The following is a 27,099-nucleotide window of genomic DNA, read 5'->3' on the forward strand; positions in this document are numbered from 1 at the left end:
CATATATCTCCAGGATATTGATTGGAAGGCGAGGCTCGTGATGAGTCCAGGTTCCCTGTGCAATGTAATGGAGAAAAAAACGCTCCCCAGCCAAGGAGGCTGGCATCGCTAGGGACTACCAGCCAATGGACTGGTAGGAAGGACCTTCCTTGGAGAAGAGAGGTTCGGAGCATCCACCATTGGAGTTGCCTGCTTGACCCGAGGGGTGAGAGAACACGGTCGGTCGAGGGAAAAAGGACTCCAGTCCCATGCGTCCAGCAGTGTGTGCTGAAGGGGACTAAGTTGCAGTTGCGCAAATGGAATTGCTTCCATTGCGGCCACCATTTTCCCAAGAATCCTCATCCTGAAACGGATGGAACAGGGAGACGGTTGACGGAGCCTCCGAACCCCCTTTTGAAGAGCTAGGACCTTGTTCTGAGGGAGAAGCACCAACCTTCGGGAAGTGTCCAAAATCATGCCCAGGAAGGAGATCCGCTGAGCTGTAACAGGAGACGACTTTAAGTTGATCAACCAGCCCAGCCAAGAAAGAGTATCCAATGAAATTTGGACGCATTCCTCGCAGGCTTGGTAGGATGTACCTTTGACCAGCAGGTCGTCTAGATAGGGGAGCACGACTAGACCCTGAGCCAAGACAGGCGCCATGACCTTTGTGAAAACTCTGGGGCCGGTGTCGAGGCCGAAAGGTAAGGCTGTGAACTGAAAATCTTCCCTGCGGACAGCGAAGGAACCTTTGGTGGGGCGGGAAGACTGGGATGTGAAGATACGCATCCTGAATGTCGATGGAGGCTAAGAACTCGCCTTGATCCATCGAGGCAATGACGGAACGGAGGGACTCCATCCTGAAATGTTGGACCTTGACAAATCTGTTTAAGAGCTTTAGGTCCAGGATGGGCCTGACTTTTCCATCCTTTTTGGGACCATGAACAGATTTGAATAAATACCGCGGAACCTTTCGTCCTCTGGGACAAGGACAATGACCTTGCCTCGACGGAGTGACTCGATGGCCTGGGAAAAAAAGCCAGAGCGCGCGTTCCCACTTCGGGAGGCTCGGAAGCAAAAAAACGGGTTGGAGGGGGAAAGAGAATTCGATCTTGTATCCGGAGAACACCAGATATCTGACCCACTCGTCGTGAACAACTGCAAGCCAGGTATGACGAAACAAGAGAAGGCATGGGCCTACTTTGCTGGTGTTGTCCGGACGAGATTGCCAGTCATTTAGTAGAAGATCTTTGGGGTCTGGATCCCCTAGACCTAGACTGCGTGGAGCGGCCCCTCCAAGAGTGGTTGGGCCTGTACGAGGCCTGTGGGCTTTTGTCTCTGACGGCGTGGCGCCCCAAACGAGGGGAACTGGCTGAGGAGGGCCATGCGTAATTGCTACGAAAGGACCGAAAATGAGCCTGCGGCTGTCGGCGGATCGGTTGTCTGAATCTTTGCTGGGGAAGGGAAGTACTTTTCCCTCCTGTAGCATATGAAATCAGCTGGTCCAGCTTTTCACCAAATAAGCGGCCAGGGAGATATGGAAGGGACGTTAGGGATTTTTAGATGCAGAGTCCGCTCGCCAGTTTCTCAGGCATAGTGCTCTTCTAATGGCCACAGCGTTTGAAGCTGTAAGTGCAGAGCAATTAGCCGCGTCCAGGGAAGCGTTAACTAGCTAATCGCCAGCCAAGGAAATTTGATTAGCTAGCTCCGCTATGTCAGAGGGGAGATCACTGATCTGTAAGGCCTTATGCAGAGAGTCTGCCCAAAGAGTCAGGGAAAAAGGGAAAGAGTGCCGAGTCTGATGCCTCAAACACTGAACGGGCGAGGCTGTTAACTAAGCGAGCCGTGGGATCTTTGATGGAAGATCCGTCCGGCAGGGATAGAAGAGTTTTGGAGGACAAACGTGAAACAGGAGGATCCACAGGAGGGGATTCTGTCCATTGTTTGTGGAGGTCAGGAGAAAAAGGATATTTGGACTCCAGAGATCTCTGACCTGCAAAGCGTTTGTCCGGATGCTCCCTATGTCGCTGAACTATGTCCTGGAATTCCGGGTGATTCGCAAACACCCTATGAGGACGCTTGGTCATTTTGAAGGACACCGAATTAGAGGTTGCAGGCTCCTCAGCAACCTGAAGTGACTGGTTGACGGCCTCAATGAGAGTATCTATAGTACTCTGATAACGTGGCGACTCTAGATCAAGAGGCCCATCAGACTTAGCTTCAGAGTCCTGGTCGGTACAGGTATATGGGGAGCGAGAACGGGAAGCAGAGCTAACGGACTCCGAGGCACCAGAAGGCCTGGGGGAGGAGCTACGAACGCGCTTCCTAGATGCCCACTTGTGTCTAGAATGAGAGCGGCCCCTGCAGGACGAAGATTCCCCTGCTGTAGGGGAAGTTTCCTGAGCAGGTGGATTAGTGGTCCTGCTCCTGGATGGATCCTGGAGAGACTCGATCGCTTTAGTCAAGGAAGCCATAGATTGCAAGAGTGACAAAGCCCACTCAGGGGGACTGGTCAGCGAGGGCTCGTTTGCGGTGGGGGGCTCCTGAGCGCATTTAGGCTCACAAGCATGACAGAGCGGAGCAGTATGCCTGCTTGGTAGCGCAGCCTGACGGGAGGTACAAGAAGTGAAAAACACTGTATGCGTTTTTGCAGATTTTTTTGGAGGGTTTAGGAAGAGACATGTTGTACCTGCTCACCTCCAAAAAAGAGACTGCAGGACTGTTGTTGCACAATAGCAGAGCACTCTGTGTGTAAATGCAGGAGGAGGAGGGCCTGTGTCAGCGTGCAGAGCACCCACCCAGGTCCTGTGTCCTGTTGCAGCGCTGTACCTTATGCTGCACTCGGGGGAACTCCAGGAGGCGAGGAGTGTACCGGCGTCCAGAGGCTCCTTGTGCTCCAAAGATGGCCGCCGAGAATATGTGGAGCGCTTCTCGCACTGTGCGAGAGGCGCTAAACCGGTGGGGGGGCCTCGGGCATGACGCGCGCTGTCGGCGTAGCTGCGGCCTAGCTGGGGCCGAAGCCAGAGACAAAATTAGCAGCGCCCGGCCGCAAGACGCGGCTAGGCCCTCAGTGCACTCGGGAGCACTCTCCCGCAAAACTCACCGCTGAGGTCCTCTTTGGGCGAGGTATGAGGGGAGGTGCAGTAACCCTCGATCCGCCGCCCTCTTGACGAGGAGGTGGAGAGGGACTAAGGAGCTCCATGCAGCACTGCTGTTCTTCAGTGGTGGCGCAGAGGGAGGGCAGCCAGACTATCAATAGGAAAGGTGGCCTCTATGTATCCTCCGGGTTCGCTCCCCTAGGTTTTCACAGGGCTAAGTCTCGGCCGTGAATCCCACGTTGCAGGAGAGGGTACGGGGAGGTGAAACTCGCCGTGCTCGCCTGTTGATGTTTTTGGGGAGATCGGCCCCCTTAAAAAGGGCTGTCGCCCCAATCATCCTCTTGCGCAAAAGGTAAAAATGTAAAGAATAAAAATGAATATAAGAATGTCTGAAAAAAACAGACGAAAGTGCCTCCTACGGACACTAAGCAAGAACTGGTAATATCCGGAGCCTGTGGATGGTGTATACTGCAGAGGAGGAGCTAACCTTTTTTTGTATTTACTTAGTGTCAGCCTCCTAGTGGCAGCAGAATACACCCACGGTCCTGTGTCCCCCCAATGTGGCGATGGAGAAAAAACAGAAATGTAGAAATTTTGCAAATCTATTAAAAAAGAAAAACCAAAATATCACATGGTCATAAGTATTCAGACCCTTTGCTCAGACAGTTATATTTAAGTCACATGCTGTCCATTTCCTTGTGATCCTCCTTGAGATGGTTTTACTCCTTCACTGATAGGAAGTGATTTGGAAAGGCACACACCTGTCTATATGAGACCTCACAGATCACAGTGCATGTCAGACCAAATGAGAATTATGAGGTCAAAGGAACTGGCCAAGGAGTTCAGAGACAGAATTGTGGCAAGGCACAGATCTGGTCAAGGTTACAAAAGAATTTCTGCAGTACTCAAGGTTCCTAAGAGCACAGTGGCCTCCATAATCCTTAAATGGAAGACGTTTGGGACCACCAGAAGTCTTAGACCAGGCTGTCCAGCCTTGGTGAGAGCGGTAAAGAAGAACCCCAAGATCACTGTGGCTGAGCTATAGAGATGCAGTAGGGAGACGGGGGGAAAGTTCCACAAAGTCAACTATCACTGCAGCCCTCCATCAGTCAGGCCTTTATGACTGAGTGGCCCAATGGAAGCCTCTCCTCAGTGCAAGATATATAAAAGCCTGCATAGAGTTTGCTACAAAACACATGCATGACTCCCAGATTATGAGAAATAAGATTATCTGGTCTGATGAGATGAAGATAGACCTTTTTGGTGATAATTAGTGATGAGCGAATTTACTCGTTACTCGAGATTTCCCGAGCACGCTCGGGTGTCTTCCGAGTATTTTTTAGTGCTCGGAAATTTAGTTTCTCTTGCCGCAGCTGAATGATTTACATCTGTTAGCCAGCATAAGTACATATAGGGGTTGCCTGGTTGCTAGGGAATCCCCACATGTACTTATGCTGGCTAACAGATGTAAATCATTCAGCTGCAGCAAGAAATACTAAATTTCCGAGCACTAAAAAATACTCGGAGGACACCCGAGCGTGCTCGGGAAATCTCGAGTAACGAGTATATTCGCTCATCACTAGTGATAATTCTAAGTGGTATATGTGGAGTAAACCAGGCACTGCTCATCAACTGCCCAATACAATGCCAACAGTGAAACATGGTGGTAGCAGCATCACGCTATGGGGGTGCTTTTCAGCTGCAGGGACAGGCCGACCGGTTGTCCTTGAAGGAAACATGAATGCAACCAAGTACAGAGATATTCTGGATGAAAACCTTTTCCAGAGTGCTCTGGAACTCAGACTTGGCGAAAGGTTCACCTTGCAACAAGACAATGACCTTAAAGGGAACCTGTCACCTGAATTTGGCGGGACTGGTTTTGGGTCATATGGGCGGAGTTTTCGGGTGTTTGATTCACCCTTTCCTTACCCGCTGGCTGCATGCTGGCTGCAATATTGGATTGAAGTTCATTCTCTGTCCTCCATAGTACACGCCTGCACAAGGCAAGATTGCTTTGCACAGGTGTGTACTATGGAGGACAGAGAATGAACTTCAATCCAATATTGCAGCCAGCATGCAGCCAGCGGGTAAGGAAAGGGTGAATCAAACACCCGAAAACTCCGCCCATATGACCCAAAACCAGTCCCGCCAAATTCAGGTGACAGAGTCCCTTTAAGTACACCGTTAAAATAACAAAGGAGTAGCTTCAGAACAACTCCATGACCATTTTTGACTGGCACAGCCAGAGCCCTGACTTAAACCCAATTGAGCATCTCTGGAGAGACCTGAAAATGGCTGTCCAGCAATGTTCACCATCCAAACTGACGGAACTGGAGAGGATCTGCAAGGAACAATGGCAGAGGATCCCCAAATCCAGGTGAGAAAAACTTGTTGCATCATTCCCAAGAAGACTCATGACTGTACTAGCTCAAAAGGTGATTCTACGCAATACTGAGCAAAGTGTCTGAATACTTATGACCATGTGATATTTCAGTTTTTCTTTTTTAATAAATTTGCAAAAATTACTACATTTCTGTTTTTTTTTTAGTCAAGATGGGGTGCAGAGTGTACATTAATGAGAAAAAATGAAATTTATTGAATTTACCAAATGGCTGCAATGAAACCAAGTGAAAAATTTAAAGGGGTCTGAATACTTTCCGCACCCACTGTAAATATTAATACAAGTTATATATTTTATTCACATAACTAATCCCCCTTTCCTTTATTACTCATTAGTAAAAAAAAAAAAAATAGGCCAACAATTGCCCTGTCCTGTTATTCACAAATTTGTGAAATTAATTTTGGGCGGAGGACCTCTGCTGCTCAGTTTTGTGTTTCCCAGTCTGCTGTGATGCTGCTCTGATGACATTGCATTAATATATATTTTGAAAAACAATAAGCCACTTCAATACATTCAGCGTAGAACTATTAACTGCTGCTCGTCATGAAGTACTTTCCAAAGGCGTAATACAAAAAAAATATTACCTTCAATATGTGGAATTTCATAAATTATTTGCTAGGTAACTTACCTTAGGATCTGAGACATCAAAGGTTCTGCAAGTGTTCCTAAAGATAAAAGACAAAGATGAAATGTAATCGGATTATCAGATACATTCTATCAGTTTAACGCTTTCACTGCTAACACAAGGACTGGCGATTAAAGCCCAGAATCTTAGTTTCAAATTACATCAAAGCTTTATGAGCAATATTAAGATGCAGCTCCTTAAATGTTATTTTATTTCATACCCTGCAGTAAGTAAATAGTAAAAGTATATGAAAACAACAAGGCATTCTTAGGTGACAATATTTTTTATCAAAAAAGGGTAACAATATGGTGGTGTTAGTTGTGGCAAGTATTGTCAGCAAGTGTGTATTAAAGCTATTAACTAGATAGATAGATGGCGGTGATCTCCATTCACTTGTAAGTACTTACTATGGAGATTGTCAGCACTGCAGGCCAAGCCACTGGAGCTGCAGGCTAAGGCCAGAAGTGCCCGTGCCACTGTCTGGCAATAGCACTGCAACTGATTGCAAATGCCGACGGTCCCCGATCTGCTAATCGGTATAGGTTGAGGAGATCGTCGGCGCTGCACCTCGGAACGCTCTGCCTATTGCTCTGCCACAAACTCAAGCACATCGGAGTACGCAGCTGTCCGGTAAGTACAGTCATGGCCAAAAGTATTGACACCCCTGCAATTCTGTCAGATAATACTCATTTTCTTCCTGAAAATGATTGCAAACACAAATTATTTGGTATTATTATCTTCATTTAATTTGTCTTAAATGAAAAAACACAAAAATAATTGTCCTAAAGCCAAATTGGATATAATTCCACACCAAACATAAAAAGGGGGTGGACAAAAGTATTGGCACTGTTCAAAAAATCATGTGATGCTTCTCTAATTTGTGTAATTAACAGCACCTGTAACTTACCTGTGGCACCTAACAGGTGTTGACAATAACTAAATCACACTTGCAGCCAGTTGACATGGATTAAAGTTGACTCAACCTCTGTCCTGTGTCCTTGTGTGTACCACATTGAGCATGGAGAAAAGAAAGAAGACCAAAGAACTGTCTGAGGACTTGAGAAACCAAATTGTGAGGAAGCATGAGCAATCTCAAGGCTACAAGTCCATCTCCAAAGACCTGAATGTTCCGGTGTCTACCGTGCGCAGTGTCATCAAGAAGGTTAAAGCCCATGGCACTGTGGCTAACCTCCCTAGATGTGGATGGAAAAGAAACATTTTCAAGAGATTTCAACGCAAGATTGCGCGGATGTTGGATAAAGAACCTCGACTAACATCCAAACAAGTTCAAGCTGCCCTGCAGTCCGTGGGTACAACAGTGTCAACCTGTACTATCCGTCGGCATCTGAATGAAAAGGGACTATATGGTAGGAGACCCAGGAAGACCCCACTTCTTACCCCGAGACATAAAAAATGCCAGGCTGGAGTTTGCCAAAACTTACCTGAAAAAGCCTAAAACGTTTTGGAAGAATGTTCTCTGGTCAGATGAGACAAAAGTAGAGCTTTTTGGGCAAAAGCATCAACATGGAGTTTACAGGGGAAAAAAAAAGGCATTCAAAGAAAAGAACACGGTCCCTACAGTCAAACATGGCAGAGGTTCCCTGATGTTTTGGGGTTGCTTTGATCCCTCTGGCACTGGACTGCTTGACCGTGTGCATGGCATTATGAAGTCTAAAGACTACCAACAAATTTTGCAGCATAATGTAGGGTCCAGTGTGAGAAAGCTGGGTCTCCCTTACAGCAGGACAATGACCCAAAACACACTTCAAAAAGCACTAGAAAATGGTTTGAGAGAAAGCACTGGAGACTTCTAAGGTGGCCAGCAATGAGTCCAGACCTGAATCCCATAGAACACCTGTGGAGAGATCTAAAAATGGCAGTTTGGAGAAGGCACCCTTCAAATATCAGGGACCTGGAGCAGTTTGCCAAAAAAGAATGGTCTAAAATTGCTGCAGAGCATTGTAAGAAACTCATTGATGGTTACCTGAAGCGGTTGGTATCAGTTATTTTGGCTAAAGGTTGTGCAACCAAGTATTAGGCTGAGGGTGCCAATACTTTTGTCTGGTCCATTTTTGGAGTTTTGTGTGAAATGATCAATGTTTTGCTTTTTGCTTCATTCTGTTTTGTGTTTTTTTCATTTAAAACAAATTAAATAAAGATAATAATACCAAATAATTTGTGTTTGCAATCATTTTCAGGAAGAAACTGAGTATTATCTGACAGAATTGCAGGGGTGTCAATACTTTTGGCCATGACAGTATATATTATTAGAGGCAATGTGTGCTAATCATGCACGCTAACCTCTATCAGATTCACATATCTTGTGTCAGGAGACCCTTAGAGAAAGCTGGTTCCCCCGGCGAAACGCGCGTCAGGGATTTAATCCCTAGTAGAGATGTCTGAGAATAATATGGCAGAAATTGCCTAGCCACTGCATGGCATGAGACATGGGGACAGAGAATCAGGGATCGGCGTATTCATCTCAATTACCGCATAGTCTCCTGACACGAGACATGTGAATCTGATAGAGGTTGGCGTGCATGATTAGCACACATTGCTTCAAATAATATATACTTACCAGACAACGGGGTACTCCGATCCGCTTAAGTTTGTGGCAGTGCAATAAGCAGAGCGAAGGCGATAAACAAATTGATGAGAAAAAATATCATATTTATTAACAATCCAGATCACGGGAGCCTAAAGAGCAGATGACCAGAAGGATGAAGACAATAATATGGAGCAGAACCCCACGCGTATCACTAAGCATACTGTGGCTTCCTTGCGGGTAAGGTGTGAATAGTGCAGACAAAGTCCTTTATATATACATTAGATTAAGTAACAGGGTTGTCCGGTACTTTTATGTTTATGGCCTATCTAATGCTAGATCGTGAATAAGAGATCAGTGGGGGAGTGACACCCACCATCACCACTGATCAGCTCTTCTCTATGCCGGTGGCAGCTGAATGTGCTTAGTTGCGGAGGGGAGCAGCATGGCTCCATTAGGCTACGTTCACACTAGCGTTATGCTAGTTTGCGTCGGGCGACGCAGCGGCGACGCATGTGTCATGCGTCCCTATATTTAACATGGGGGACGCATGCGTTTTTGTTTGTTGCGTTGTGCGACGCATGCGTCTTTTTTGCCGCAAGCGTCGGACCAAGAAAACGCAACAAGTTGCATTTTTCTTGCGTCCAAATTTCGGGAAAAAAAACGACGCATGCGTCGCAAAACGCAGCGTTTTTGCGTGCGTTTTGATTTGCGTTGTGCGTTGCGTCGCCGACGCAGCGGCGCACAACACAAATGTGAACGTAGCCTTAACTGCACAGTGGGAGAAGCTTGGTAGTGCAGATCCCCCCTATTCATTGGAACAAGGGCAGATGTGCAGAACCCAGCTGGGATCACATATCTATATATATAATTTGTTACTTCGGCTTCCGTGGCTCCGCCTCCTGCCGCCGGCTCCCTCGCTCTCCTCGCTGCGTCCTCTTCTTCCCGGGGCTCGGTCCGGGCGTCGCGCTTGGCGTCCTCTTCTCTCCGAGGTTCGGTCCTGGCGTCCCGGCGTGCGTCCTCTCTCCGTCTGGGTGCGCGCGCCTGTGGCTTGCGCGGGCACAGCCAGGTCTGACCGTGCGCGCGCACCTCCTTCCTCTTCTCTTCCTGCTTGACCTGACCCGGAAGTCCTTCGTGCCAATCAGTGTCCAGCGTCAGGTACTTTAGGCCTTCCTTCCTTCTTGGAGGTGCCTGATTATTGAGTTGCTTCGCTTTAGTTAGGTCGCGTATTTGCCCTTTGCTCCCCTGGTCTTTTGCGCATTAACCCTGGTTCCTCTCTTGTCTTCCCTCAGCTCCCGTCTACCTCCGATCCAGTGTCTCCCCTCTGTTCCTGCTCCCGTGTACCTCCGTTCCAGTGTCTCCCCTCAGTACCTGTACCGGTGTTCCTCCTCCGTTCCTGCTCCCGTGTACCTCCGTTCCAGTGTTTCCCCTCAGTACCTGTACCCGTCCTCCTCCTCCGTCTCAGTGTCTCTCCTCAGTTCCTGCTTCCGTGTTTTCCCTCTGGTCTTCAGCTTCCCCTTTTTGTCGCTTTCATTGAGCCGATCCCTGGTCCTGGCCTCCGTGGTTCTTGAGGTCCCCGCGCTTGCCTCCTAACAGTCCCTGTATAGGGGTTGGTTTCTCTGGAGTGCTCGTTCGGGGTAGCTTCGGTTCCACTCCTTGTACCCTATACCCTCTGGCGTAACAGAATAATCAGGCCATGGATCCCGCCGGGGCCACTGCTTTAAAAGAGTTGGTTTTCTTACGAGAGAACCAGACCCGAATCATGTCTTTTATGAAGACGATGGATTCTCGTTTGTCTGCTTTACAAACCGCGGATCCCGGGAATGCCGCTCAGTTAGCCAGTCTCCAGCAAGAGCTGGTTCAGCAGCGTGATACGCAGGCGCACATCTTGTCCTATATGGCTTCCGTGGATGGTCGCTTGCTTTCTTTGCAGACAGCTTCCTCCCGGTCTCCAGATAATTCCTCTGCGCCTCCTCCTCGTTTGGGTAAGCCGCCTCGCTATAGCGGTGACCCTAAACTGTGTTGGGGTTTCCTCAATCAGTGTCGTTTACACTTTGAGTTGCTACCCCAGCAGTATCCTACCGATCGGGCTAAGGTCGCTTTTATTGTGTCCCATTTAGAGGGAGAGGCTCTTTCCTGGGTGAATCCTCTCTGGGAGCGGGACGACCCTATAGTGACCAGTGTTGCCACCTTTTTGGACACTTTCAGGAGGGTGTTCGATGAGCCCGGAAGGCTCGCTTCCACAACTGAGGCTCTCTTTAACCTCCATCAGGGCTCCCTCTCTGTGGGGCAATATGCCATACGCTTTCGTACCCTGTCACCGGAACTTGGGTGGAATAACGAGGCGTTGGTAGGAACTTTTTGGCGAGGGTTGTCTGGAAAGATTAAAGATGAGCTTGCAGGAAGGGATACCCCCACTACCTTGGAGGAGCTCATTTCTCTCGCTACACGCATCGACTTGCGCTTCCAGGAGCGTTCTAGAGAGGCTGCTAGGGAGAGGAGGCCTATGCGCCCTTCTTCTTCCTCTGTGCAGTGTCCTCCTACTCTTCGGTCTTCTGCTTCCGCTTCTGCAGCTCCCGAACCTATGCAGGTAGATCGGGTCAAGATGGCGGATCAGCGCAGAAGAGAGAGGCTGGCACAAGGTCTCTGCTTGTACTGTGGTGGTTCGTCTCATTTCCTGCGCTCATGTCCAGAGAGGCCGGGAAACGCCTCCACTTAGGACAGGTAAGAGAGGCCTCCCTAAGTGTGTCTGAACCCTCTGAACCTCTTACTCTTTCTGTTCTTATAATTCAGGGGTCGAAACGTGGCTCAGAACTTGCTTATTTGGATTCGGGGGCGGAAGGTAACTTTATACGGCTTAAGGAGGTGAAGAAATACCGGATTTCTGTGGTCGCCCTGAGTTCTCCACGTATGATCGCTTCCGTGGATGGCAAGCTTCTACAAGAGTCCGTCTCTATGGTTACCGAGGAGGTAACTCTTCAAGTAGGTACTATGCACCAGGAGAAGATTGCTCTCTACGTTTTACCCAACTTGTCTCATCCTCTTCTCCTCGGCCTTCCTTGGCTCCGGACTCACGAACCAGTCCTGGATTGGCGTTCTGGGGAGATCCTTCGATGGGGACATCCATGCCAAGAGAGGTGCTTAGCTTCTGTTCGCCCGGTTACGGTTTCTCAACCTTCTTTGGGTCCTGAAGGCTTGCCTCCTGACTATTGGCCTTTCGCTGACGTTTTCGACAAGAAAGAAGCTGAGACTCTTCCTCCGCATCGGCCTTACGACTGCCCTGTCGAATTACGTCCTGGGACCACGCCACCCAGAGGTCGGATCTATCCCTGGTCTCCTGCTGAGACATCTGCCATGTCTGAATACATCCAGGAGAACCTTGCTAAGGGTTTTATAAGAAAATCTTCCTCGCCTGCTGGGGCTGGTTTTTTCTTTGTTAAGAAGAAAGACGGTTCTTTACGTCCTTGCATCGATTACCGGGGGTTGAACAACATCACTATAAAAAATAAGTACCCGTTGCCTTTAATCCCGGAGCTCTTTGATCGTTTGAGAGGAGCGCGGATTTTCTCGAAGTTGGATCTTCGTGGAGCCTATAACCTTGTGCGAATTCGCTCTGGAGATGAGTGGAAGATGGCCTTTAACACCCGGGATGGTCATTATGAATATCTCGTCATGCCTTTTGGGCTGTGTAATGCTCCCGCAGTTTTTCAGGAATTCGTCAATGACATCTTTCGGGATTTGCTTTACTCCTGCGTTGTGGTATACCTAGACGATATCCTCATTTTCTCTCTGGATTTGTCTTCTCATAGAAGGAGCGTCCGCCTTGTTCTGCAACGTCTCCGGGAGAATCGCCTCTATGCTAAGATGGAGAAATGTCTCTTCGAGCGATCTTCTTTGCCCTTTTTAGGATATATTGTCTCTGAGAATGGGCTGGAGATGGATCCAGAGAAGTTATCTGCTATCCTTCAGTGGCCACGTCCGGTCGGGGTGAAAGCTATCCAACGCTTCCTCGGTTTTGCTAATTACTACCAACAGTTTATTTCACACTTTTCGTCCATCATCAAGCCTATTTCCAACCTCACTCGGAAGGGATCCAGGTCTATCGTGTGGTCTCCTAAGGCTGAAGAAGCTTTTTTAAGTCTTAAACGGGCTTTTTCTTCCGCACCTGTACTGCATCGGCCTGTGGCTAACAAGCCGTTCGTCCTGGAAGTGGACGCTTCTTCCACCGGAGCTGGCGCTGTGTTATCTCAAGGGTCTTCCTCTGGCCGCTTGGTTCCCTGCGGGTTCTTTTCTAAGGCCTTCTCTTCTGCAGAGTGCAACTATTCTATTGGGGAGAGAGCTGCTAGTCATCAAGATGGCCCTAGAGGAGTGGCGCCATTTGCTGGAGGGAGCGGTATATCCGTTTACTATTTTTACTGACCACAAGAATCTGGCCTACATCCAGTCAGCCCGGAGGCTGAATCCTCGACAGGCCAGGTGGTCTCTATTCTTCGCTCGCTTTGATTTCGAGCTACATTTTCGTCCTGGTCCGAAGAACTTTAAAGCAGACGCCTTATCCCGATCCCTTCAACCCCAAGATTTTGAAGAGGATCTCTCTCACATCATTGAGCCGGTCAAGGTCATCCCCGTGGCTCCCGTGAGGTTGATTTCTCCACCGCCTGGCAAGACCTTTGTACCTGAATCCAAAAGGACTCAAGTGTTGCGCTGGGGTCATTCCTCCAAAATCTCTGGTCATGTCGCGGTTAAGAAGACTTTAGAACTTCTCTCTCGGTTTTACTGGTGGCCCACTCTCCGTCAAGATGTGGTTGACTTCTCGGCTTCCTGTCCTTCCTGCGCCAAGGTCAAGGTACCCAGACGATTGCCTTCTGGACTTCTGCTTCCTTTACCTGTTCCTTCTGCTCCCTGGCAACACATCGCCTTGGCATTCATCACGGATTTGCCTAATTCTGCCGGTTTCACTACGATCCTGGTAGTGGTTGACCGCTTCTCCAAGATGGCACACTTTGTTCCGTTGCAGCAACTTCCTTCTGCTCAAGAATTGGCTAAGGTCTTTGTCCAACACGATTTCCGTCTTCATGGATTTCCTTCTCACATGGTGTCGGATCGAGGTGTGCAGTTTACCTCACGGTTCTGGAGGACTCTGTGTGAACTTCTGGAGGTCAAGTTGGATTTTTCCTCCGCTTATCACCCTCAAACCAACGGCCAAGTGGAACGTGTCAATCAGGTTTTGGCATCCTATCTTCGCCATTTTTCTAATGCTCATCATGATAATTGGTCAAGTCTTCTGCCTTGGGCTGAGTTCGCCTATAATAACCATCCTAGCGAATCCTCTGGCAAGTCTCCGTTTTTTGTGGTCTATGGTATGCATCCCAGGGTTCCTTTGCCCATCTCAGTCACCACCGGTGTTCCTGCAGCTGACGCTGAGACTGCGGACTTCTCCAAGATCTGGCTGGAGACCAAAGAAGCCTTGGTGAGAACGGGCGAACGCATGAAGAGACATGCTGACAAGAGGCGCTTGGATGCTCCTTCTTTTCTTCCGGGCGAGAAGGTATGGCTGTCTTCAAGATACATTAGATTGAAGATCCCTTCTTACAAACTTGGACCTCGTTATATCGGTCCTTTTGAAGTCCTCCGGCGCATCAACAATGTCGCCTACAAGCTCAGGTTGCCTGTCTCTCTCCGTATTCCTAAAGGTACCGTCACACTAGACGATATCGCTAGCGATCCGTGACGTTGCAGCGTCCTCGCTAGCGATATCGTCCAGTGTGACAGGCAGCAGCGATCAGGCCCCTGCTGTGCTGTCGCTGGTCGGGGAATAAAGTCCAGAACTTTATTTGGTCGCTGGACTCCCCGCAGACATCGCTGAATCGTCGTGTGTGACACCGATTCATCGATGTCTTCACTGGTAACCAGGGTAAACATCGGGTAACTAAGCGCAGGGCCGCGCTTAGTAACCCGATGTTTACCCTGGTTACCATCCTAAAAGTAAAAAAAAAACAAACACTACATACTTACCTACAGCCGTCTGTCCTCCAGCGCTGTGCTCTACACTCCTCCTGTACTGACTGAGCGTCGGTCAGCCGGAAAGCAGAGCGGTGACGTCATCGCTCTGCTTTCCGGCCGCTGTGCTCACAGCCAGTACAGGAGGAGTGCAGAGCACAGTGCTGGAGGACAGACGGCTGTAGGTAAGTATGTAGTGTTTGTTTTTTTTTACTTTTAGGATGGTAACCAGGGTAAACATCAAGTTACTAAGCGCGGCCCTGCGCTTAGTTACCCGATGTTTACCCTGGTTACCGGCATCGTTGGTCGCTGGAGAGCGGTCTGTGTGACAGCTCTCCAGCGACCAAACAGCGACGCTGCAGCGATCCGGATCGTTGTCGGTATCGTAAGTGTGACGGTACCTTAATGTTTTCCCTGTTTCTCTCCTAAAGCCTGTTATTCTTAATCGGTTTCATTCTACTCCCTGTTCTTCTCCTCCTCCTGTTTCTGCAGATGATGTTTTTGAGGTGGAGGACATCTTGGCATCCAAAAGAGTCAGGGGCAATACATTCTTTTTGGTTGATTGGAAGGGTTTCGGTCCTGAGGAGAGGTCTTGGGAGCCTAGGGAGAACATTAACGCTTCTCACATTCTCAAGAAGTTTTTATCTAAAAACAGAGGGAGGGGATGTAAGAGAGGGGGTACTGTTACCTCGGCTTCCGTGGCTCCGCCTCCTGCCGCCGGCTCGCTCGCTCTCCTCGCTGCGTCCTCTTCTTCCCGGAGCTCGGTCCGGGCGTCGCGCTTGGCGTCCTCTTCTCTCCGGGGTTCGGTCCTGGCGTCCCGGCGTGCGTCCTCTCTCCGTCTGGGTGCGTGCGCCTGTGGCTTGCGCGGGCACAGCCAGGTCTGACCGTGCGCGCGCACCTCCTTCCTCTTCTCTTCCTGCTTGACCTGACCCGGAAGTCCTCCCTGCCAATCAGTGTCCAGCGTCAGGTACTTTAGGCCCTCCTTCCTTCTTGGAGGTGCCTGATTATTGAGTTGCTTCGCTTTAGTTAGGTCGCGTATTTGCCCTTTGCTCCCCTGGTCTTTTGCGCATTAACCCTGGTTCCTCTCTTGTCTTCCCTCAGCTCCTGTCTACCTCCGATCCAGTGTCTCCCCTCTGTTCCTGCTCCCGTGTACCTCCATTCCAGTGTCTCCCCTCAGTACCTGTACCGGTGTTCCTCCTTCGTTCCTGCTCCCGTGTACCTCCGTTCCAGTGTTTCCCCTCAGTACCTGTACCCGTCCTCCTGCTCCGTCTCAGTGTCTCTCCTCAGTTCATGCTTCCGTGTTTTCCCTCTGGTCTTCGGTTCCTTCTGGTCTTCAGCTTCCCCTTTTTATCGCTTTCATTGAGCCGATCCCTGGTCCTGGCCTCCGTGGTTCTTGAGGTCCCCGCACTTGCCTCCTAACAGTCCCTGTATAGGGGTTGGTTTCTCTGGAGTGCTCGTTCGGGGTAGCTTCGGTTCCACGGTCCAGTGGGTCCACTCCTTGTACCCTATACCCTCTGGCGTAACATAATTGTCTAAGGGTTTTTCCGTCTGTCTGTCCTGGAAATCCCACGTCCCTGATTGGTCGATGCCGCCAGGCCTCGACCAATCAGCGACGGGCACAGCGACGATGATGTCATAATGGTTGCCATGGTGACGATGATGTCATAAAGGTTGCCTCGATCAATTCTGGAATCATCATTGTCCATATACTACGGGGACATGCATATTCTAGAATACCCGATGCGCTAGAATCGGGCCACAATCTAGTAGGTTATATACAGGATAAGCCATGAATATTTCACTACCAGAGAACCCTTTTAAAGGGAACCTGTCACCCCGTTTTTTCAGATTGAGATATAAATACTGTTAAATAGGGCCTGCGCTGTGCGTTACTATAGTGTATGTAGTGTACCCTGATTCCCCACCTAGGCTGAGAAATACATTACCAAAGTAGCCGTTTTCGCCTGTCAATCAGGCTGGTCAGGTCGGGTGGGCGTGTTGACATCGCTCTTTTCTTCCCCAGCTTTCCGTTGGTGGCGTAGTGGTGTGCGCATGTCGCAGTGACGAATCCACTGCGCGCACGTGAAGAAGCAGCGCGCGATCTGCGCTATTACCCCCTGTCATCGGTGGGGGCGGCCATCTTCCTGGGGCCGCGCGTGCGCAGATGGAGTGCTCTGCTGCACGGGGCTTCAGGAAAATGGCCGCGGGATGCCGCGCGTGCGCAGAAGAGATCGCGGCGGCCATTTTCCCAAAGCAGATCGCGGGCTGCTTCTTCACGTGCGCGCAGTGGATTCGTCACTGCGACATGCGTACACCACTACGCCACCAACAGAAAGCTGGGGAAGAAAAGAGCGATGTCACCACGCCCACCCGACCTGACCAGCCTGATTGACAGGCGAAAACGGCTACTTTGGTAATGTATTTCTCAGCCTAGGTGGGGAATCAGGGTACACTACATACACTATAGTAACGCACAGCGCAGGCCCTATTTAACAGTATTTATATCTCAATCTGAAAAAACGGGGTGACAGGTTCCCTTTAAGAGAAGGGTGCGAGCAGGTGTCTCCTGACTGCATGGATTTGATTTTCATACTTGTAGTCATGTGCTGACCAGATGCCTGATGGCTTATCCCAATAGCATCACATTGCATACATCATGTTGCCACCCGCTCATATCGGGAAACCCAGAGAATCACGAGACCATGCCCACCACACATGGTCACCATCCTGCAATAGCGTTGAGTAACTGCAGACTTTTGTCCCAGGCCTGGACAACTCCATTATACAGCTATTCCCCAAACTCCAGCACAACGATGCAATGTCCTGTCTATCGTTTTAGCCAGAAACTTATTTTCAGTCGTAGACTATATAATTGTTCAAGATAAAACTTAGCCTGTCCAACCCCTGACTTCCCGTGGCATCACAATGGTGATGCGAGTCTCGTGCATTTATTGGCCACATAATGAAAGCATGTGTGTAACAGCAGACAGCTTCCCCCAGACACTGTGCTCGGTATAGTAACATGGTTCCAGGCATAGTAAGAACGTACAATAACCTACTTTCTTGATGCTGCACAAACATGCACCGCTGCTCTGTCAGTGACATCGCTCTCAGTGAGACTCCACAATCTGTTCTTCCTTGAAGTCTTATCCACAGCAAAGATGAGCTACAAGGAGAAACAAGGGTGATGGATTGTGAGCTATACACCAAGCTTTTCCATCCATGATGGCTAGGTGAAGTTACATGCCACGTACTATCTACACGGGATGTGCACAAGGAGATAGCTGGTTTCTTTCAGAAAAATGCTCCCCGAGCCTCGTAACTCAGCCACACTGACGTGAATAGAGCCGAGATGCAATACCATGGGCAGAGTTTGAGCTATTCCCGAAACAAAGCAGCAGTGTTTTTCTAACCCTGGACAACCTCTTTAGATGGAATATGTCGTTAGGTTTTTGTTACCCCTTTACAAGAGCAGCCCGATGTAGGGTCAGAGCTCCTAACTCCAGTGATGTGTCACTTACTGGGCTGCTTGCTGCAGTTTTGATAAAATCACAGTTTTCTCTGCTGCAGATCTAGCAGTTCTCTGAATGCTGACCTCTGTATAACCCCGCCCACAGCACTGATTGGCTGCCAGTCAGACTGGCAGCTTGGAAAGTGTTATACAGCGCTCGTGAGTATGGGAGGGGGGGGGGGGGGAATCACATATTTAGTATCGCAGAGTCCACAGCATTCTGGGTTATCAAAAGATCAAATAAAAGATTGTGCTTTTTCACTAATAACATCTCCCTCAAACAATGCACTAAAAAGTGATAAAAACTTTACGTGCCCCAATTGTTTTTTTTCTTTAAAAAAATTCAGTTTTTTTTTTCACAACTCTAATAATAAAAAAAATAATGCAAGTTTGGCATTGCTGTAATTGTACTGACCTAGGGATTCATGCTGCAGGGTCATTTTTACCATCCAATGTATGCCGGAAAAACAACATCCAAAAAACAAAAAGGCAAAATTGCATTTTTTTGCCATTTCACACATTGGAAAGTTTTCCCCATTTTCAGTGCATTTTATGAAAAAATGAATGGTGTCAATCAAAACCACAACTCTCCTCGCAAAAAGAAAGCCCTCATACGGCTGTGTGGGCAGAAAAATAGAGTTATTGCTCTTTGAAGAAGGGAAGCAAAAAAAACTAAGGCTACTTTCACACTTCCGTCTTCCAAATCTGCACTGGATCCGTCAAGACGTTGAAATGACTGATCCTGTGCAGATTGTGGAAAACGTCCCCGTCGAGACTATGTGCACCTGTTGTGTATGCGTCTTCGCAGCTGTTTTTTGCTGTGAAAACGCATACACAACACAAACCAGGTTAAAAAAAAAAAAAAATTGCAGTATTCTCACCTACCGGTGTCCCACACAGCGATGCTCCCGGCAGCTAGCCTTCCTAGTACTACATTGCGAAATCTTGTCTCGCTAGACCGTGAATTCTCGCGAGATTTTGCAATGTATTACTAGGAAGTAACGCTAGCTGCCGGGAGCATTGGTGATGCTGCGTGGGACCGCAGGTAGGTGAGAATATTGCATTTTTTTTTTTTTTTAATTATTTTTAACATTATATCTTGTTACTATTGTTACTATAAAAAGAGAAAGAGGGCGAGCGAGAGAGAATTTTCCTGACAGGAAATTCTTCCACGCATGCTCAGTTTGAAAAGACGGGACCCGTTGCTGGATTCCTGCTTTTCACAGTCAGCGACGGATCCTGTGTCCATAGGCTTCCATTGTAGCCAGTAACAGGCAGCGCAGGATGCGTTCCTCTGAACGTTTTTGTCTGTCCGACGGACCGTTTTTTTTTTTTACGCAGGATCCAGTGCACGACGGATGAAATGGATGGCCATCCTTCATAATCCGTCGCTAATACAAGTCTATGAGAAAATGCAGGATCTGCAAATTTTTTTGCAGGATCCTGCATTCTCAAAAAACATAGTAACATAGTTAGTAAGGCCGAAAAAAGACATTTGTCCATCCAGTTCAGCCTATATTCCATCATAATAAATCCCCAGATCTACGTCCTTCTACAGAACCTAATAATTGTATGATACAATATTTTTTATGAAAAAATGGAAAAAACATTTTTTATGAAAAAATGAATGGTGTCAATCAACGGATTGTGATGGATTAAAAAAAACACAAGTGTGAAAGCAGCCTAAGAATAAAAATGAGCTGTGATGTGATAACAGGGATTTTCCACAATATGGAATAATGGGCGGATAGGCCTTATCACTGAGATGGGCAGGATTACCCTTCACCAGCTTACCTTTCTCAGAGTATTCTGGGCGTCCTTAGAAAGCTCAGGAGAGGTTATAAGGAATACACCAATAACCAAAAGGCCACCAGGAAGCATCCGATTTACCTAAGAATACCGAACATAGAACCTCATTAATGGTAACCAGTCAGGGAGCTGTAATGTTCTTATCATTCTTTCTCTTTGACCAATATATTCAGTAAAGTTATCTTCTGTACTAATGCTGGACGTTCAGCTGAGATTTACTTAAAAATAATTTTTTAAATGGCTTTTAGAAACGGACGGAACATGCTGAAATCCATCAAGCTATGTCTTTGTATACTTTTGACACTGGGGACACTTGGGCGGCTTCCATACATATTATATTGTCACCTGACTTTGATCTAATGTCTATGGTTGTCTTAAGAATTAATTCAAATTTTTTTTTTTTTTTTTACTTTGCGATTGATCTTGATGAGTTAAAAACTGACCACAAATTCAACCCTAATTCCTAAAAGAAAACAAGAATGCATTGGCTTGGAAATCTCCTGCAGCCATATTTTATTCACAACAGGACATAGATCAGAAGGTGAATGACATTTTTCTATTTCACTTAAAAAATGAAGAAGTTTAGAAATTGATGGCAACAACACATCTCAAAAAAAGTAAGGCCAGTGCTAACAAAGGGCTGGAAAAGTAAGTGTTGGCAGTGATAAGAGGTTCAATTCTCAAGTAAGTCACTTGACTGTGTAGAAAACAAGCAGGTTAGAGAGGCAGAGACTCTCGGAAGCAAAGATGGTCAATGGATCATCGATCTGTGAACAACTGGGACTAAAATTTGGAGAACAATTCCAGAAAAATGTTCCTTTATGTAAAATTGCAAAAATCGTGAATACGCTATCATTTATAGAATCCAGAAATGCTGCCATTTTCTTTTGGACAACGCTCATTTACAATGGATTCAGGCAAAATGGAAACCTAAAAAAAGAAGAGAATGTCCAGCTTCACTGAATCCGTAAAAAAGAGTTTACTTTATTCACAAACTTTAAGCATAGAGGATACAGACTTCAGCACGAACCATATGGGTAAGAATCTCAACGCGTTTCTGGAGACTAAGCTCCCTTAATCATGACTAAGTCCAGAAACGCCTGGACACAGCGGGTCCGTGCTCCTGAAGCTTGGTTTATGCATCACGGGTGAGCTGGCTTATATTTCTTCTTTTCAAAATGGAAACCTGTTCTGTGGTCAGAGAAATCAAAATGCAAAATTATTTATGGAGCTGCAGGACGGTGAAGTAGCAAGCTGGGTGACAGTTAGAAAGCCGGGTAGAGGGAAGAGTGCCAGGGAGGCTAGTCCTGATCTGGCACACCCCAATAAGTTTGCCAAGTTGGCAGATGAGGGGGTGCCAGTACAGGGGTAGCACTACTGCAGCCAGGCATGTCCTCTGAAAGCCGGAGGAGTGACTGCTCCAGTAAGGAGGGAAATAGGAGAGCAGGGCAGGCCAGACAGGTGCTGGTAGTGGGCGACTCAATTATTAGGGGAACAGATAGGGCAATCTGTCACAAAGACAGGGATCGTCGAACAGTGTGCTGCCTACGTGGCACTCGAGTCCGACACATCACTGATCGGGTTGACAGATTACTGAAAAGGGCTGGTGATGACCCAGCGGTCATTGTGCACACTGGCACAAATGACAAAGTTAAAGGAAGGTGGAAGGTCCTTAAAAACGATTTCAGGGAATTAGGCTGCAAGCTGAAAGCAAGGACCTCCAACGTGGTATTTTCCGAAATACTGCCTGTACCACGCCAGAGAGGCAACGGGAGATTAGGGAGGTTAATAAGTGGCTCAAGATTTGGTGCAGGAAGGAGGGGTTTGGGTTCCTGCAGAACTGGGCCGACTTCTCAGTTGGCTACAGGCTCTACGCTAGGGACGGGCTGCACCTCAATGGGGAAAGTGCAGCTGTGCTGGGGGAGAAAATGGCTAGAAGGTTGGAAAGTGTTTAAACTAGGGAATGGGGGGAGGGTATTCAATTTAAAGGAGGGGAAGATAGTGCAGATAGTGACCTGGGCACAAATAAGGAAGTTGGGGGTGGCGGTGGCATGGGGGTGGGGTTAGATCAATTAATAATTTAAGAAAGAATAGAATAGAGGTACAGAGAGATACATAAAGTGCATGTACACTAATGCCAGAAGCCTCGCCAACAAAATGGACGAATCAGAATTAGTGGTATTGGAGCATAATTATGACATGATGGGGATATCTGAAACATGGCTGGATGAGAGCCATAACTGGGCTGTTAACTTGCAGGGCTATAGTCTGTTCAGAAATGACCGAATGGATAAGCGAGGGGGTGGGGTGTGTCTATATGTAAAATCATCCTTAAAACCCATCCTGCGTGATAATATAGGCGAATCTAATGAAAATGTAGAGTTCCTGTGGGTGGAGATAAGGGGAGGGGGAAAAAATAATAAAATTACTGATAGGGGTTTGTTATAAATCTCCAAAAGTATTGGAAGCAATGGAGAATATCCTCGTAAAGCAAATAGATGAAGCTGCGACTCAAGGAGAAGTCATTATTATGGGGGACTTCAACTACCCTGAAATAGATTGGGGAACGGAAATCTGCAGTTCCAGCAAAGGTAATCGGTTTTTGACAACTATGAGAGACAATTACCTTTCACAACTGGTTCAGGACCAGAACAAGAAGGGGGGCACTGCTAGACCTAATATTAACCAACGGGCCAGACCGCATATCAAATATAAGGGTTGGGGGTCACTTAGGGAATAGTGATCACAAAATAATACGTTTTCATGTATCCTTTAATAAGATGTGTAAGAGGGGTTACAAGGACACTAAACTTCAGGAGGGCAAATTTCCAACGGATGAGAGATGATCTTAGTGCAATTAACTGGGACGATATCCTGAGACATAAAAATACACAAAGAAAATGGGAGACACTTATTAGCATCCTGGGTAGGACCTGTGCACAGTATATACCGTATGGGAATAAACATAATAGAAATAGGAGGAAACCAATATGGCTAAATAGAGCTGTAAGGAGCGCAATAAGTGACAAAAAGAAAGCATTTAGAGAATTAAAGGAAGCAGGTAGTGATGAGGCATTAAATACAGAAAATTAAATAAATTCTGTAAAAAGCAAATCAAGGCAGCAAAGATTGAGACAGAGAGACTCATTGCCAGAGAGAGTAAAAATAATCCCAAAATATTCTTTAACTACGTGTATAGTAAGAAACTAAAAAATGATAGTGTTGGCCCCCTTAAAAATAGTCTGGGTGAAATGGTGGAGGAGGATGAGGAAAAAGCCAATATGCTAAATGACTTTTTTTCATCAGTATTTACACAATAAAATTCAATGGCAGACAATATGATCAGTGATAACGAAAATTCTCCATTAAATGTCACCTGCTTTAACCCAGCAGGAAGTACGGCGGCGTCTAAAAATCACTAAAATTGACAAATCTCCGGGCCCGGATGGGATACACCCCTGAGTACTGCAGGAATTAAGTACAGTCATTGATAGACCATTATTTTTAATCTTTAACCCCTTCCCGACCTTTGACGCACCGTATGCGTCATGAAAACCTGTGCCATTCCGACCTGTGACGCAGCATATGCGTCATGGCCGGATTGGGCTCCTGCAGGCCGGGTGAAAGTGTTAACTACAATTTCACTCTGCAGGGACAGGAAAAGTTGTACTTTAGCCCAGGGGGGCTTCACCCCCCGTGGCTACGATCGCTCTGATTGGCTGTTGAAAGTGAAACTGCCAATCAGAGCGATTTGTAATATTTCACCTAAAAAACTGGTGAAATATTACAATCCAGCCATGGCCGATGCTGCAATATCATCGGCCATGGCTGGAAACACTGATGTGCCCGCCCCCCCACGATCGCCCCCCCCAGCCCTCCGATCTGTGGTCCGCTCCCCTCCGTCCTGTGCTCCGCTCCCCTGTCCTCCTGTCCGCTCCCCCGTGCTCCAATCCCACCCCCCGTGCTCCAATCCCACCCCCTGCAGTCCGATCCCCTCCCCTAACTCCGATCCACCCCCCGCACTCCGATCCACCCCCCCGTGCTCCCCCCCCACCCCATCATACTTACCGAGCCTCCCGGGGTCCGTCCGTCTTCTTTCCTGGGCGCCGCCATCTTCCAAAATGGCGGGCGCATGCGCAGTGTGCCCGCCGAATCTGCCGGGCGGCGGATACGTTTCAAGTGCATTTTGATAACTGTGATAAAACCTCACAGTGATCAAAAATAAAAAAAATACTAAATTGCCCCCCCCCACCTTGTCACCCCCATAGGTAGGGACAATAATAAAATAAAGAAATTTTTTTTTTCTTCCACTAAGGTTGGGATTAGGGTTAGGGTTAGGGCTAGGGTTTCGGTATGTGCACACGTATTCTGGTCCTCTGCGGATTTTTCCGCAGCGGATTTGATAAATCCGCAGTGCTAAACCGCTGCGGATTTATCGCGGTTTTTCTGCGCATTTCACTGCGGTTTTACAACTGCGGTTTACTATTAGAGCAGTTGTAAAACCACTGCGGAATCCGCAGAAAGAAGTGACATGCTGCGGAATGTAAACCGCTGCGTTTCCGTGCAGTTTTTCTGCAGCATGTATACAGCGATTTTTGTTTCCCATAGGTTTACATTGAACTGTAAACCGCAGCATTTTCCGCAGCGTGTGCACATACCTTTAGAATTAGGCTATGTGCACACGGTGCGGATTTGGCTGCGGATCCGCAGCGGATTGGCTGCTACAGATTCGTAGCAGTTTTCCATCAGGTTTACAGTACCATGTAAACCTATGGAAAACCAAATCCGCTGTGCCCATGGTGCAGAAAATACAGCGCGGAAACGCTGCGTTGTATTTTCCGCAGCATGTCAATTCTTTGTGCGGATTCCGCAGCTTTTACACCTGTTCCTCAATAGGAATCTGCAGGTGAAATCCTCACAAAAAACACTGGAAATCCACAGTAAATCCACAAGTAAAACGCAGTGCCTTTTACCCGCGGATTTTTCAAAAATGGTGTGGAAAAATCTCACACGAATCCGCAACGTGGGCACATAGCCTTAGGGTTAGGGTTGGAATTAGGGTTGTGGTTAGGGTTATGGCTACAGTTGGGATTAGGGTTAGGGGTGTGTTGGGGTTAGTGTTGGAGGTAGAATTGAGGGGTTTCCACTGTTTAGGAACATCAGGGGTCTCCAAACGCAACATGGCGCCACCATTGATTCCAGCCAATCTTGTATTCAAAAAGTCAAATGGTGCTCCCTCTCTTCCGAGCCCCGACGTGTGCCCAAACAGTGGTTTACCCCCACATATGGGGTACCAGCATACTCAGGATAAGCTGCGCAACAATTATTGGGGTCCAACTTCTCCTGTTACCCTTGTGAAAATAAAAAATTGCTTGCTAAAACATCATTTTTGAGGAAAGAAAAATGATTTTTTATTTTCACGGCTCTGCGTTGTAAACGTCTGTGAAGCACTTGGTGGTTCAAAGTGCTCACCACATATCTAGATAAGTTCCTTGGGGGGGTCTAGTTTCCAAAATGGGGTCACTTGTGGGGGGGTTTCTAGTGTTTAGGCACACTAGGGGCTCTCCAAACGCAACGTGACGCCCGCAGACCATTCCATCAAAGTCTGCATTTCAAAAGTCACTACTTCCCTTCTGAGCCCCGACGTGTGCCCAAACAGTGGTTTACCCCCACACATGGGGTATCAGCGTACTCAGGAGAAACTGGACAACAACTTTTGCTGTCCAATTTCTCCTGTAACCCTTGGGAAAATAAAAAATTGCGGGCTAAAATATCATTTTTGAGAAAATAATTTTTTTTTTTTTAATTTTCATGGTTCTGCGTTATAAACTTCTGTGAAGCACTTGGGGGTTCAAAGTGCTCACCACACATCTAGATTAGTTCTTTTGGGGGTCTAGTTTCCAAAATGGGGTCATTTGTGGGGGATCTGCAATGTTTAGGCACACAGGGGCTCTCCAAAAGCAACATGGCGTCCGCTAATGATTGGAGCTAATTTTCCATTTAAAAAGCCAAATGGCGTGCCTTTCCTTCCGAGCCCTGCGCCAAAACACTGGTTTACCCCCACATATGGGGTATCAGCGTACTCAGGACAAACTGGACAACAACATTTGGGGTCCAATTTCTCCTATTACCCTTGGCAAAATAGGAAATTCCATGCTAAAAAATAATTTTTGAGGAAAGAAAAAATATTTTTTATTTTCATGGCTCTGCGTTATAAACTTCTGTGAAGCACCTGGGGGTTTAAAGTGCTCAATATGCATCTACATAAGTTCCTTGGGGGGTCTAGTTTCCAAAATGGGGTCACTTGTGGGGGAGCTCCAATGTTTAGGCACACGGGCTCTCCAAACGCGACATGGTGTCCGCTAACAATTGGAGCCAATTTTCCATTCAAAAAGTCAAATGGCGCTCCTTCCCTTCCGAGCCTTGCCGTGTGCCCAAACAGTGGTTTACCCCCACATGTGAGGTATCGGCGTACTCGGGAGAAATTGCCCAACAAATTTTATGATCCATTTTATCCTATTGCCCATGTGAAAATGAAAAAATTGAGGCGAAAAGAAATTTTGTGTGAAAAAAAAGTACTTTTTCATTTTTACGGATCAATTTGTGAAGCACCTGAGGGTTTATAGTGCTCACTAGGTATCTAGATAAGTTCTTTGGGGGGTCCAGTTTCCAAAATGGGGTCACTTGTGGGGGAGCTCTAATTTTAAGGCACACGGGGGCTCTCCAAACACGACATGGTGTCCGCTAAAGAGTGCAGCCAATTTTTCATTCAAAAAGTCAAATGGCGCTCCTTCCCTTCCAAGCCCTGCCGTGCGCCCAAACAGTGGTTTACCCCCACATATGAGGTATCAGCGTACTCAGGACAAATTGGACAACAACTTTCGTGGTTGAGTTTCTCATTTTACCATTGGGAAAATAAAAAAATTGTTGCTAAAAGATCATTTTTGTGACTAAAAAGTTAAATGTTCATTTTTTCCTTCCATGTTGCTTCTGCTGCTGTGAAGCACCTGAAGGGTTAATAAACTTCTTGAATGTGGTTTTGAGCACCTTGAGGGGTGCAGTGTTTAGAATGGTGTCACTTTTGGGTATTTTCAGCCATATAGACCCCTCAAACTGACTGCAAATGTGAGG

At 47.4% G+C, this 27,099-nt stretch overlaps 1 protein-coding gene across 1 annotated transcript in view; it reads right to left on the reverse strand.

The window, feature by feature from the left end:
- ODR4 (odr-4 GPCR localization factor homolog) overlaps window positions 1–27,099 on the reverse strand; it is a 175,678-nt gene that overhangs the window by 108,951 nt on the left and 39,628 nt on the right. Inside the window, exons 4-6 of the mRNA XM_069737243.1 lie at window positions 19,954–20,049; window positions 17,708–17,814; window positions 6,107–6,143 (exon numbers count right to left, since the gene is read on the reverse strand). Of these exons, the coding sequence (XP_069593344.1) occupies window positions 6,107–6,143; window positions 17,708–17,814; window positions 19,954–20,049 (240 nt within the window). The remainder of the gene's footprint in view (window positions 1–6,106; window positions 6,144–17,707; window positions 17,815–19,953; window positions 20,050–27,099) is intronic.

This window comes from Ranitomeya imitator, chromosome 8 (assembly GCF_032444005.1).
Source record: "Ranitomeya imitator isolate aRanImi1 chromosome 8, aRanImi1.pri, whole genome shotgun sequence".
Lineage (NCBI taxonomy): Eukaryota > Metazoa > Chordata > Amphibia > Anura > Dendrobatidae > Ranitomeya > Ranitomeya imitator.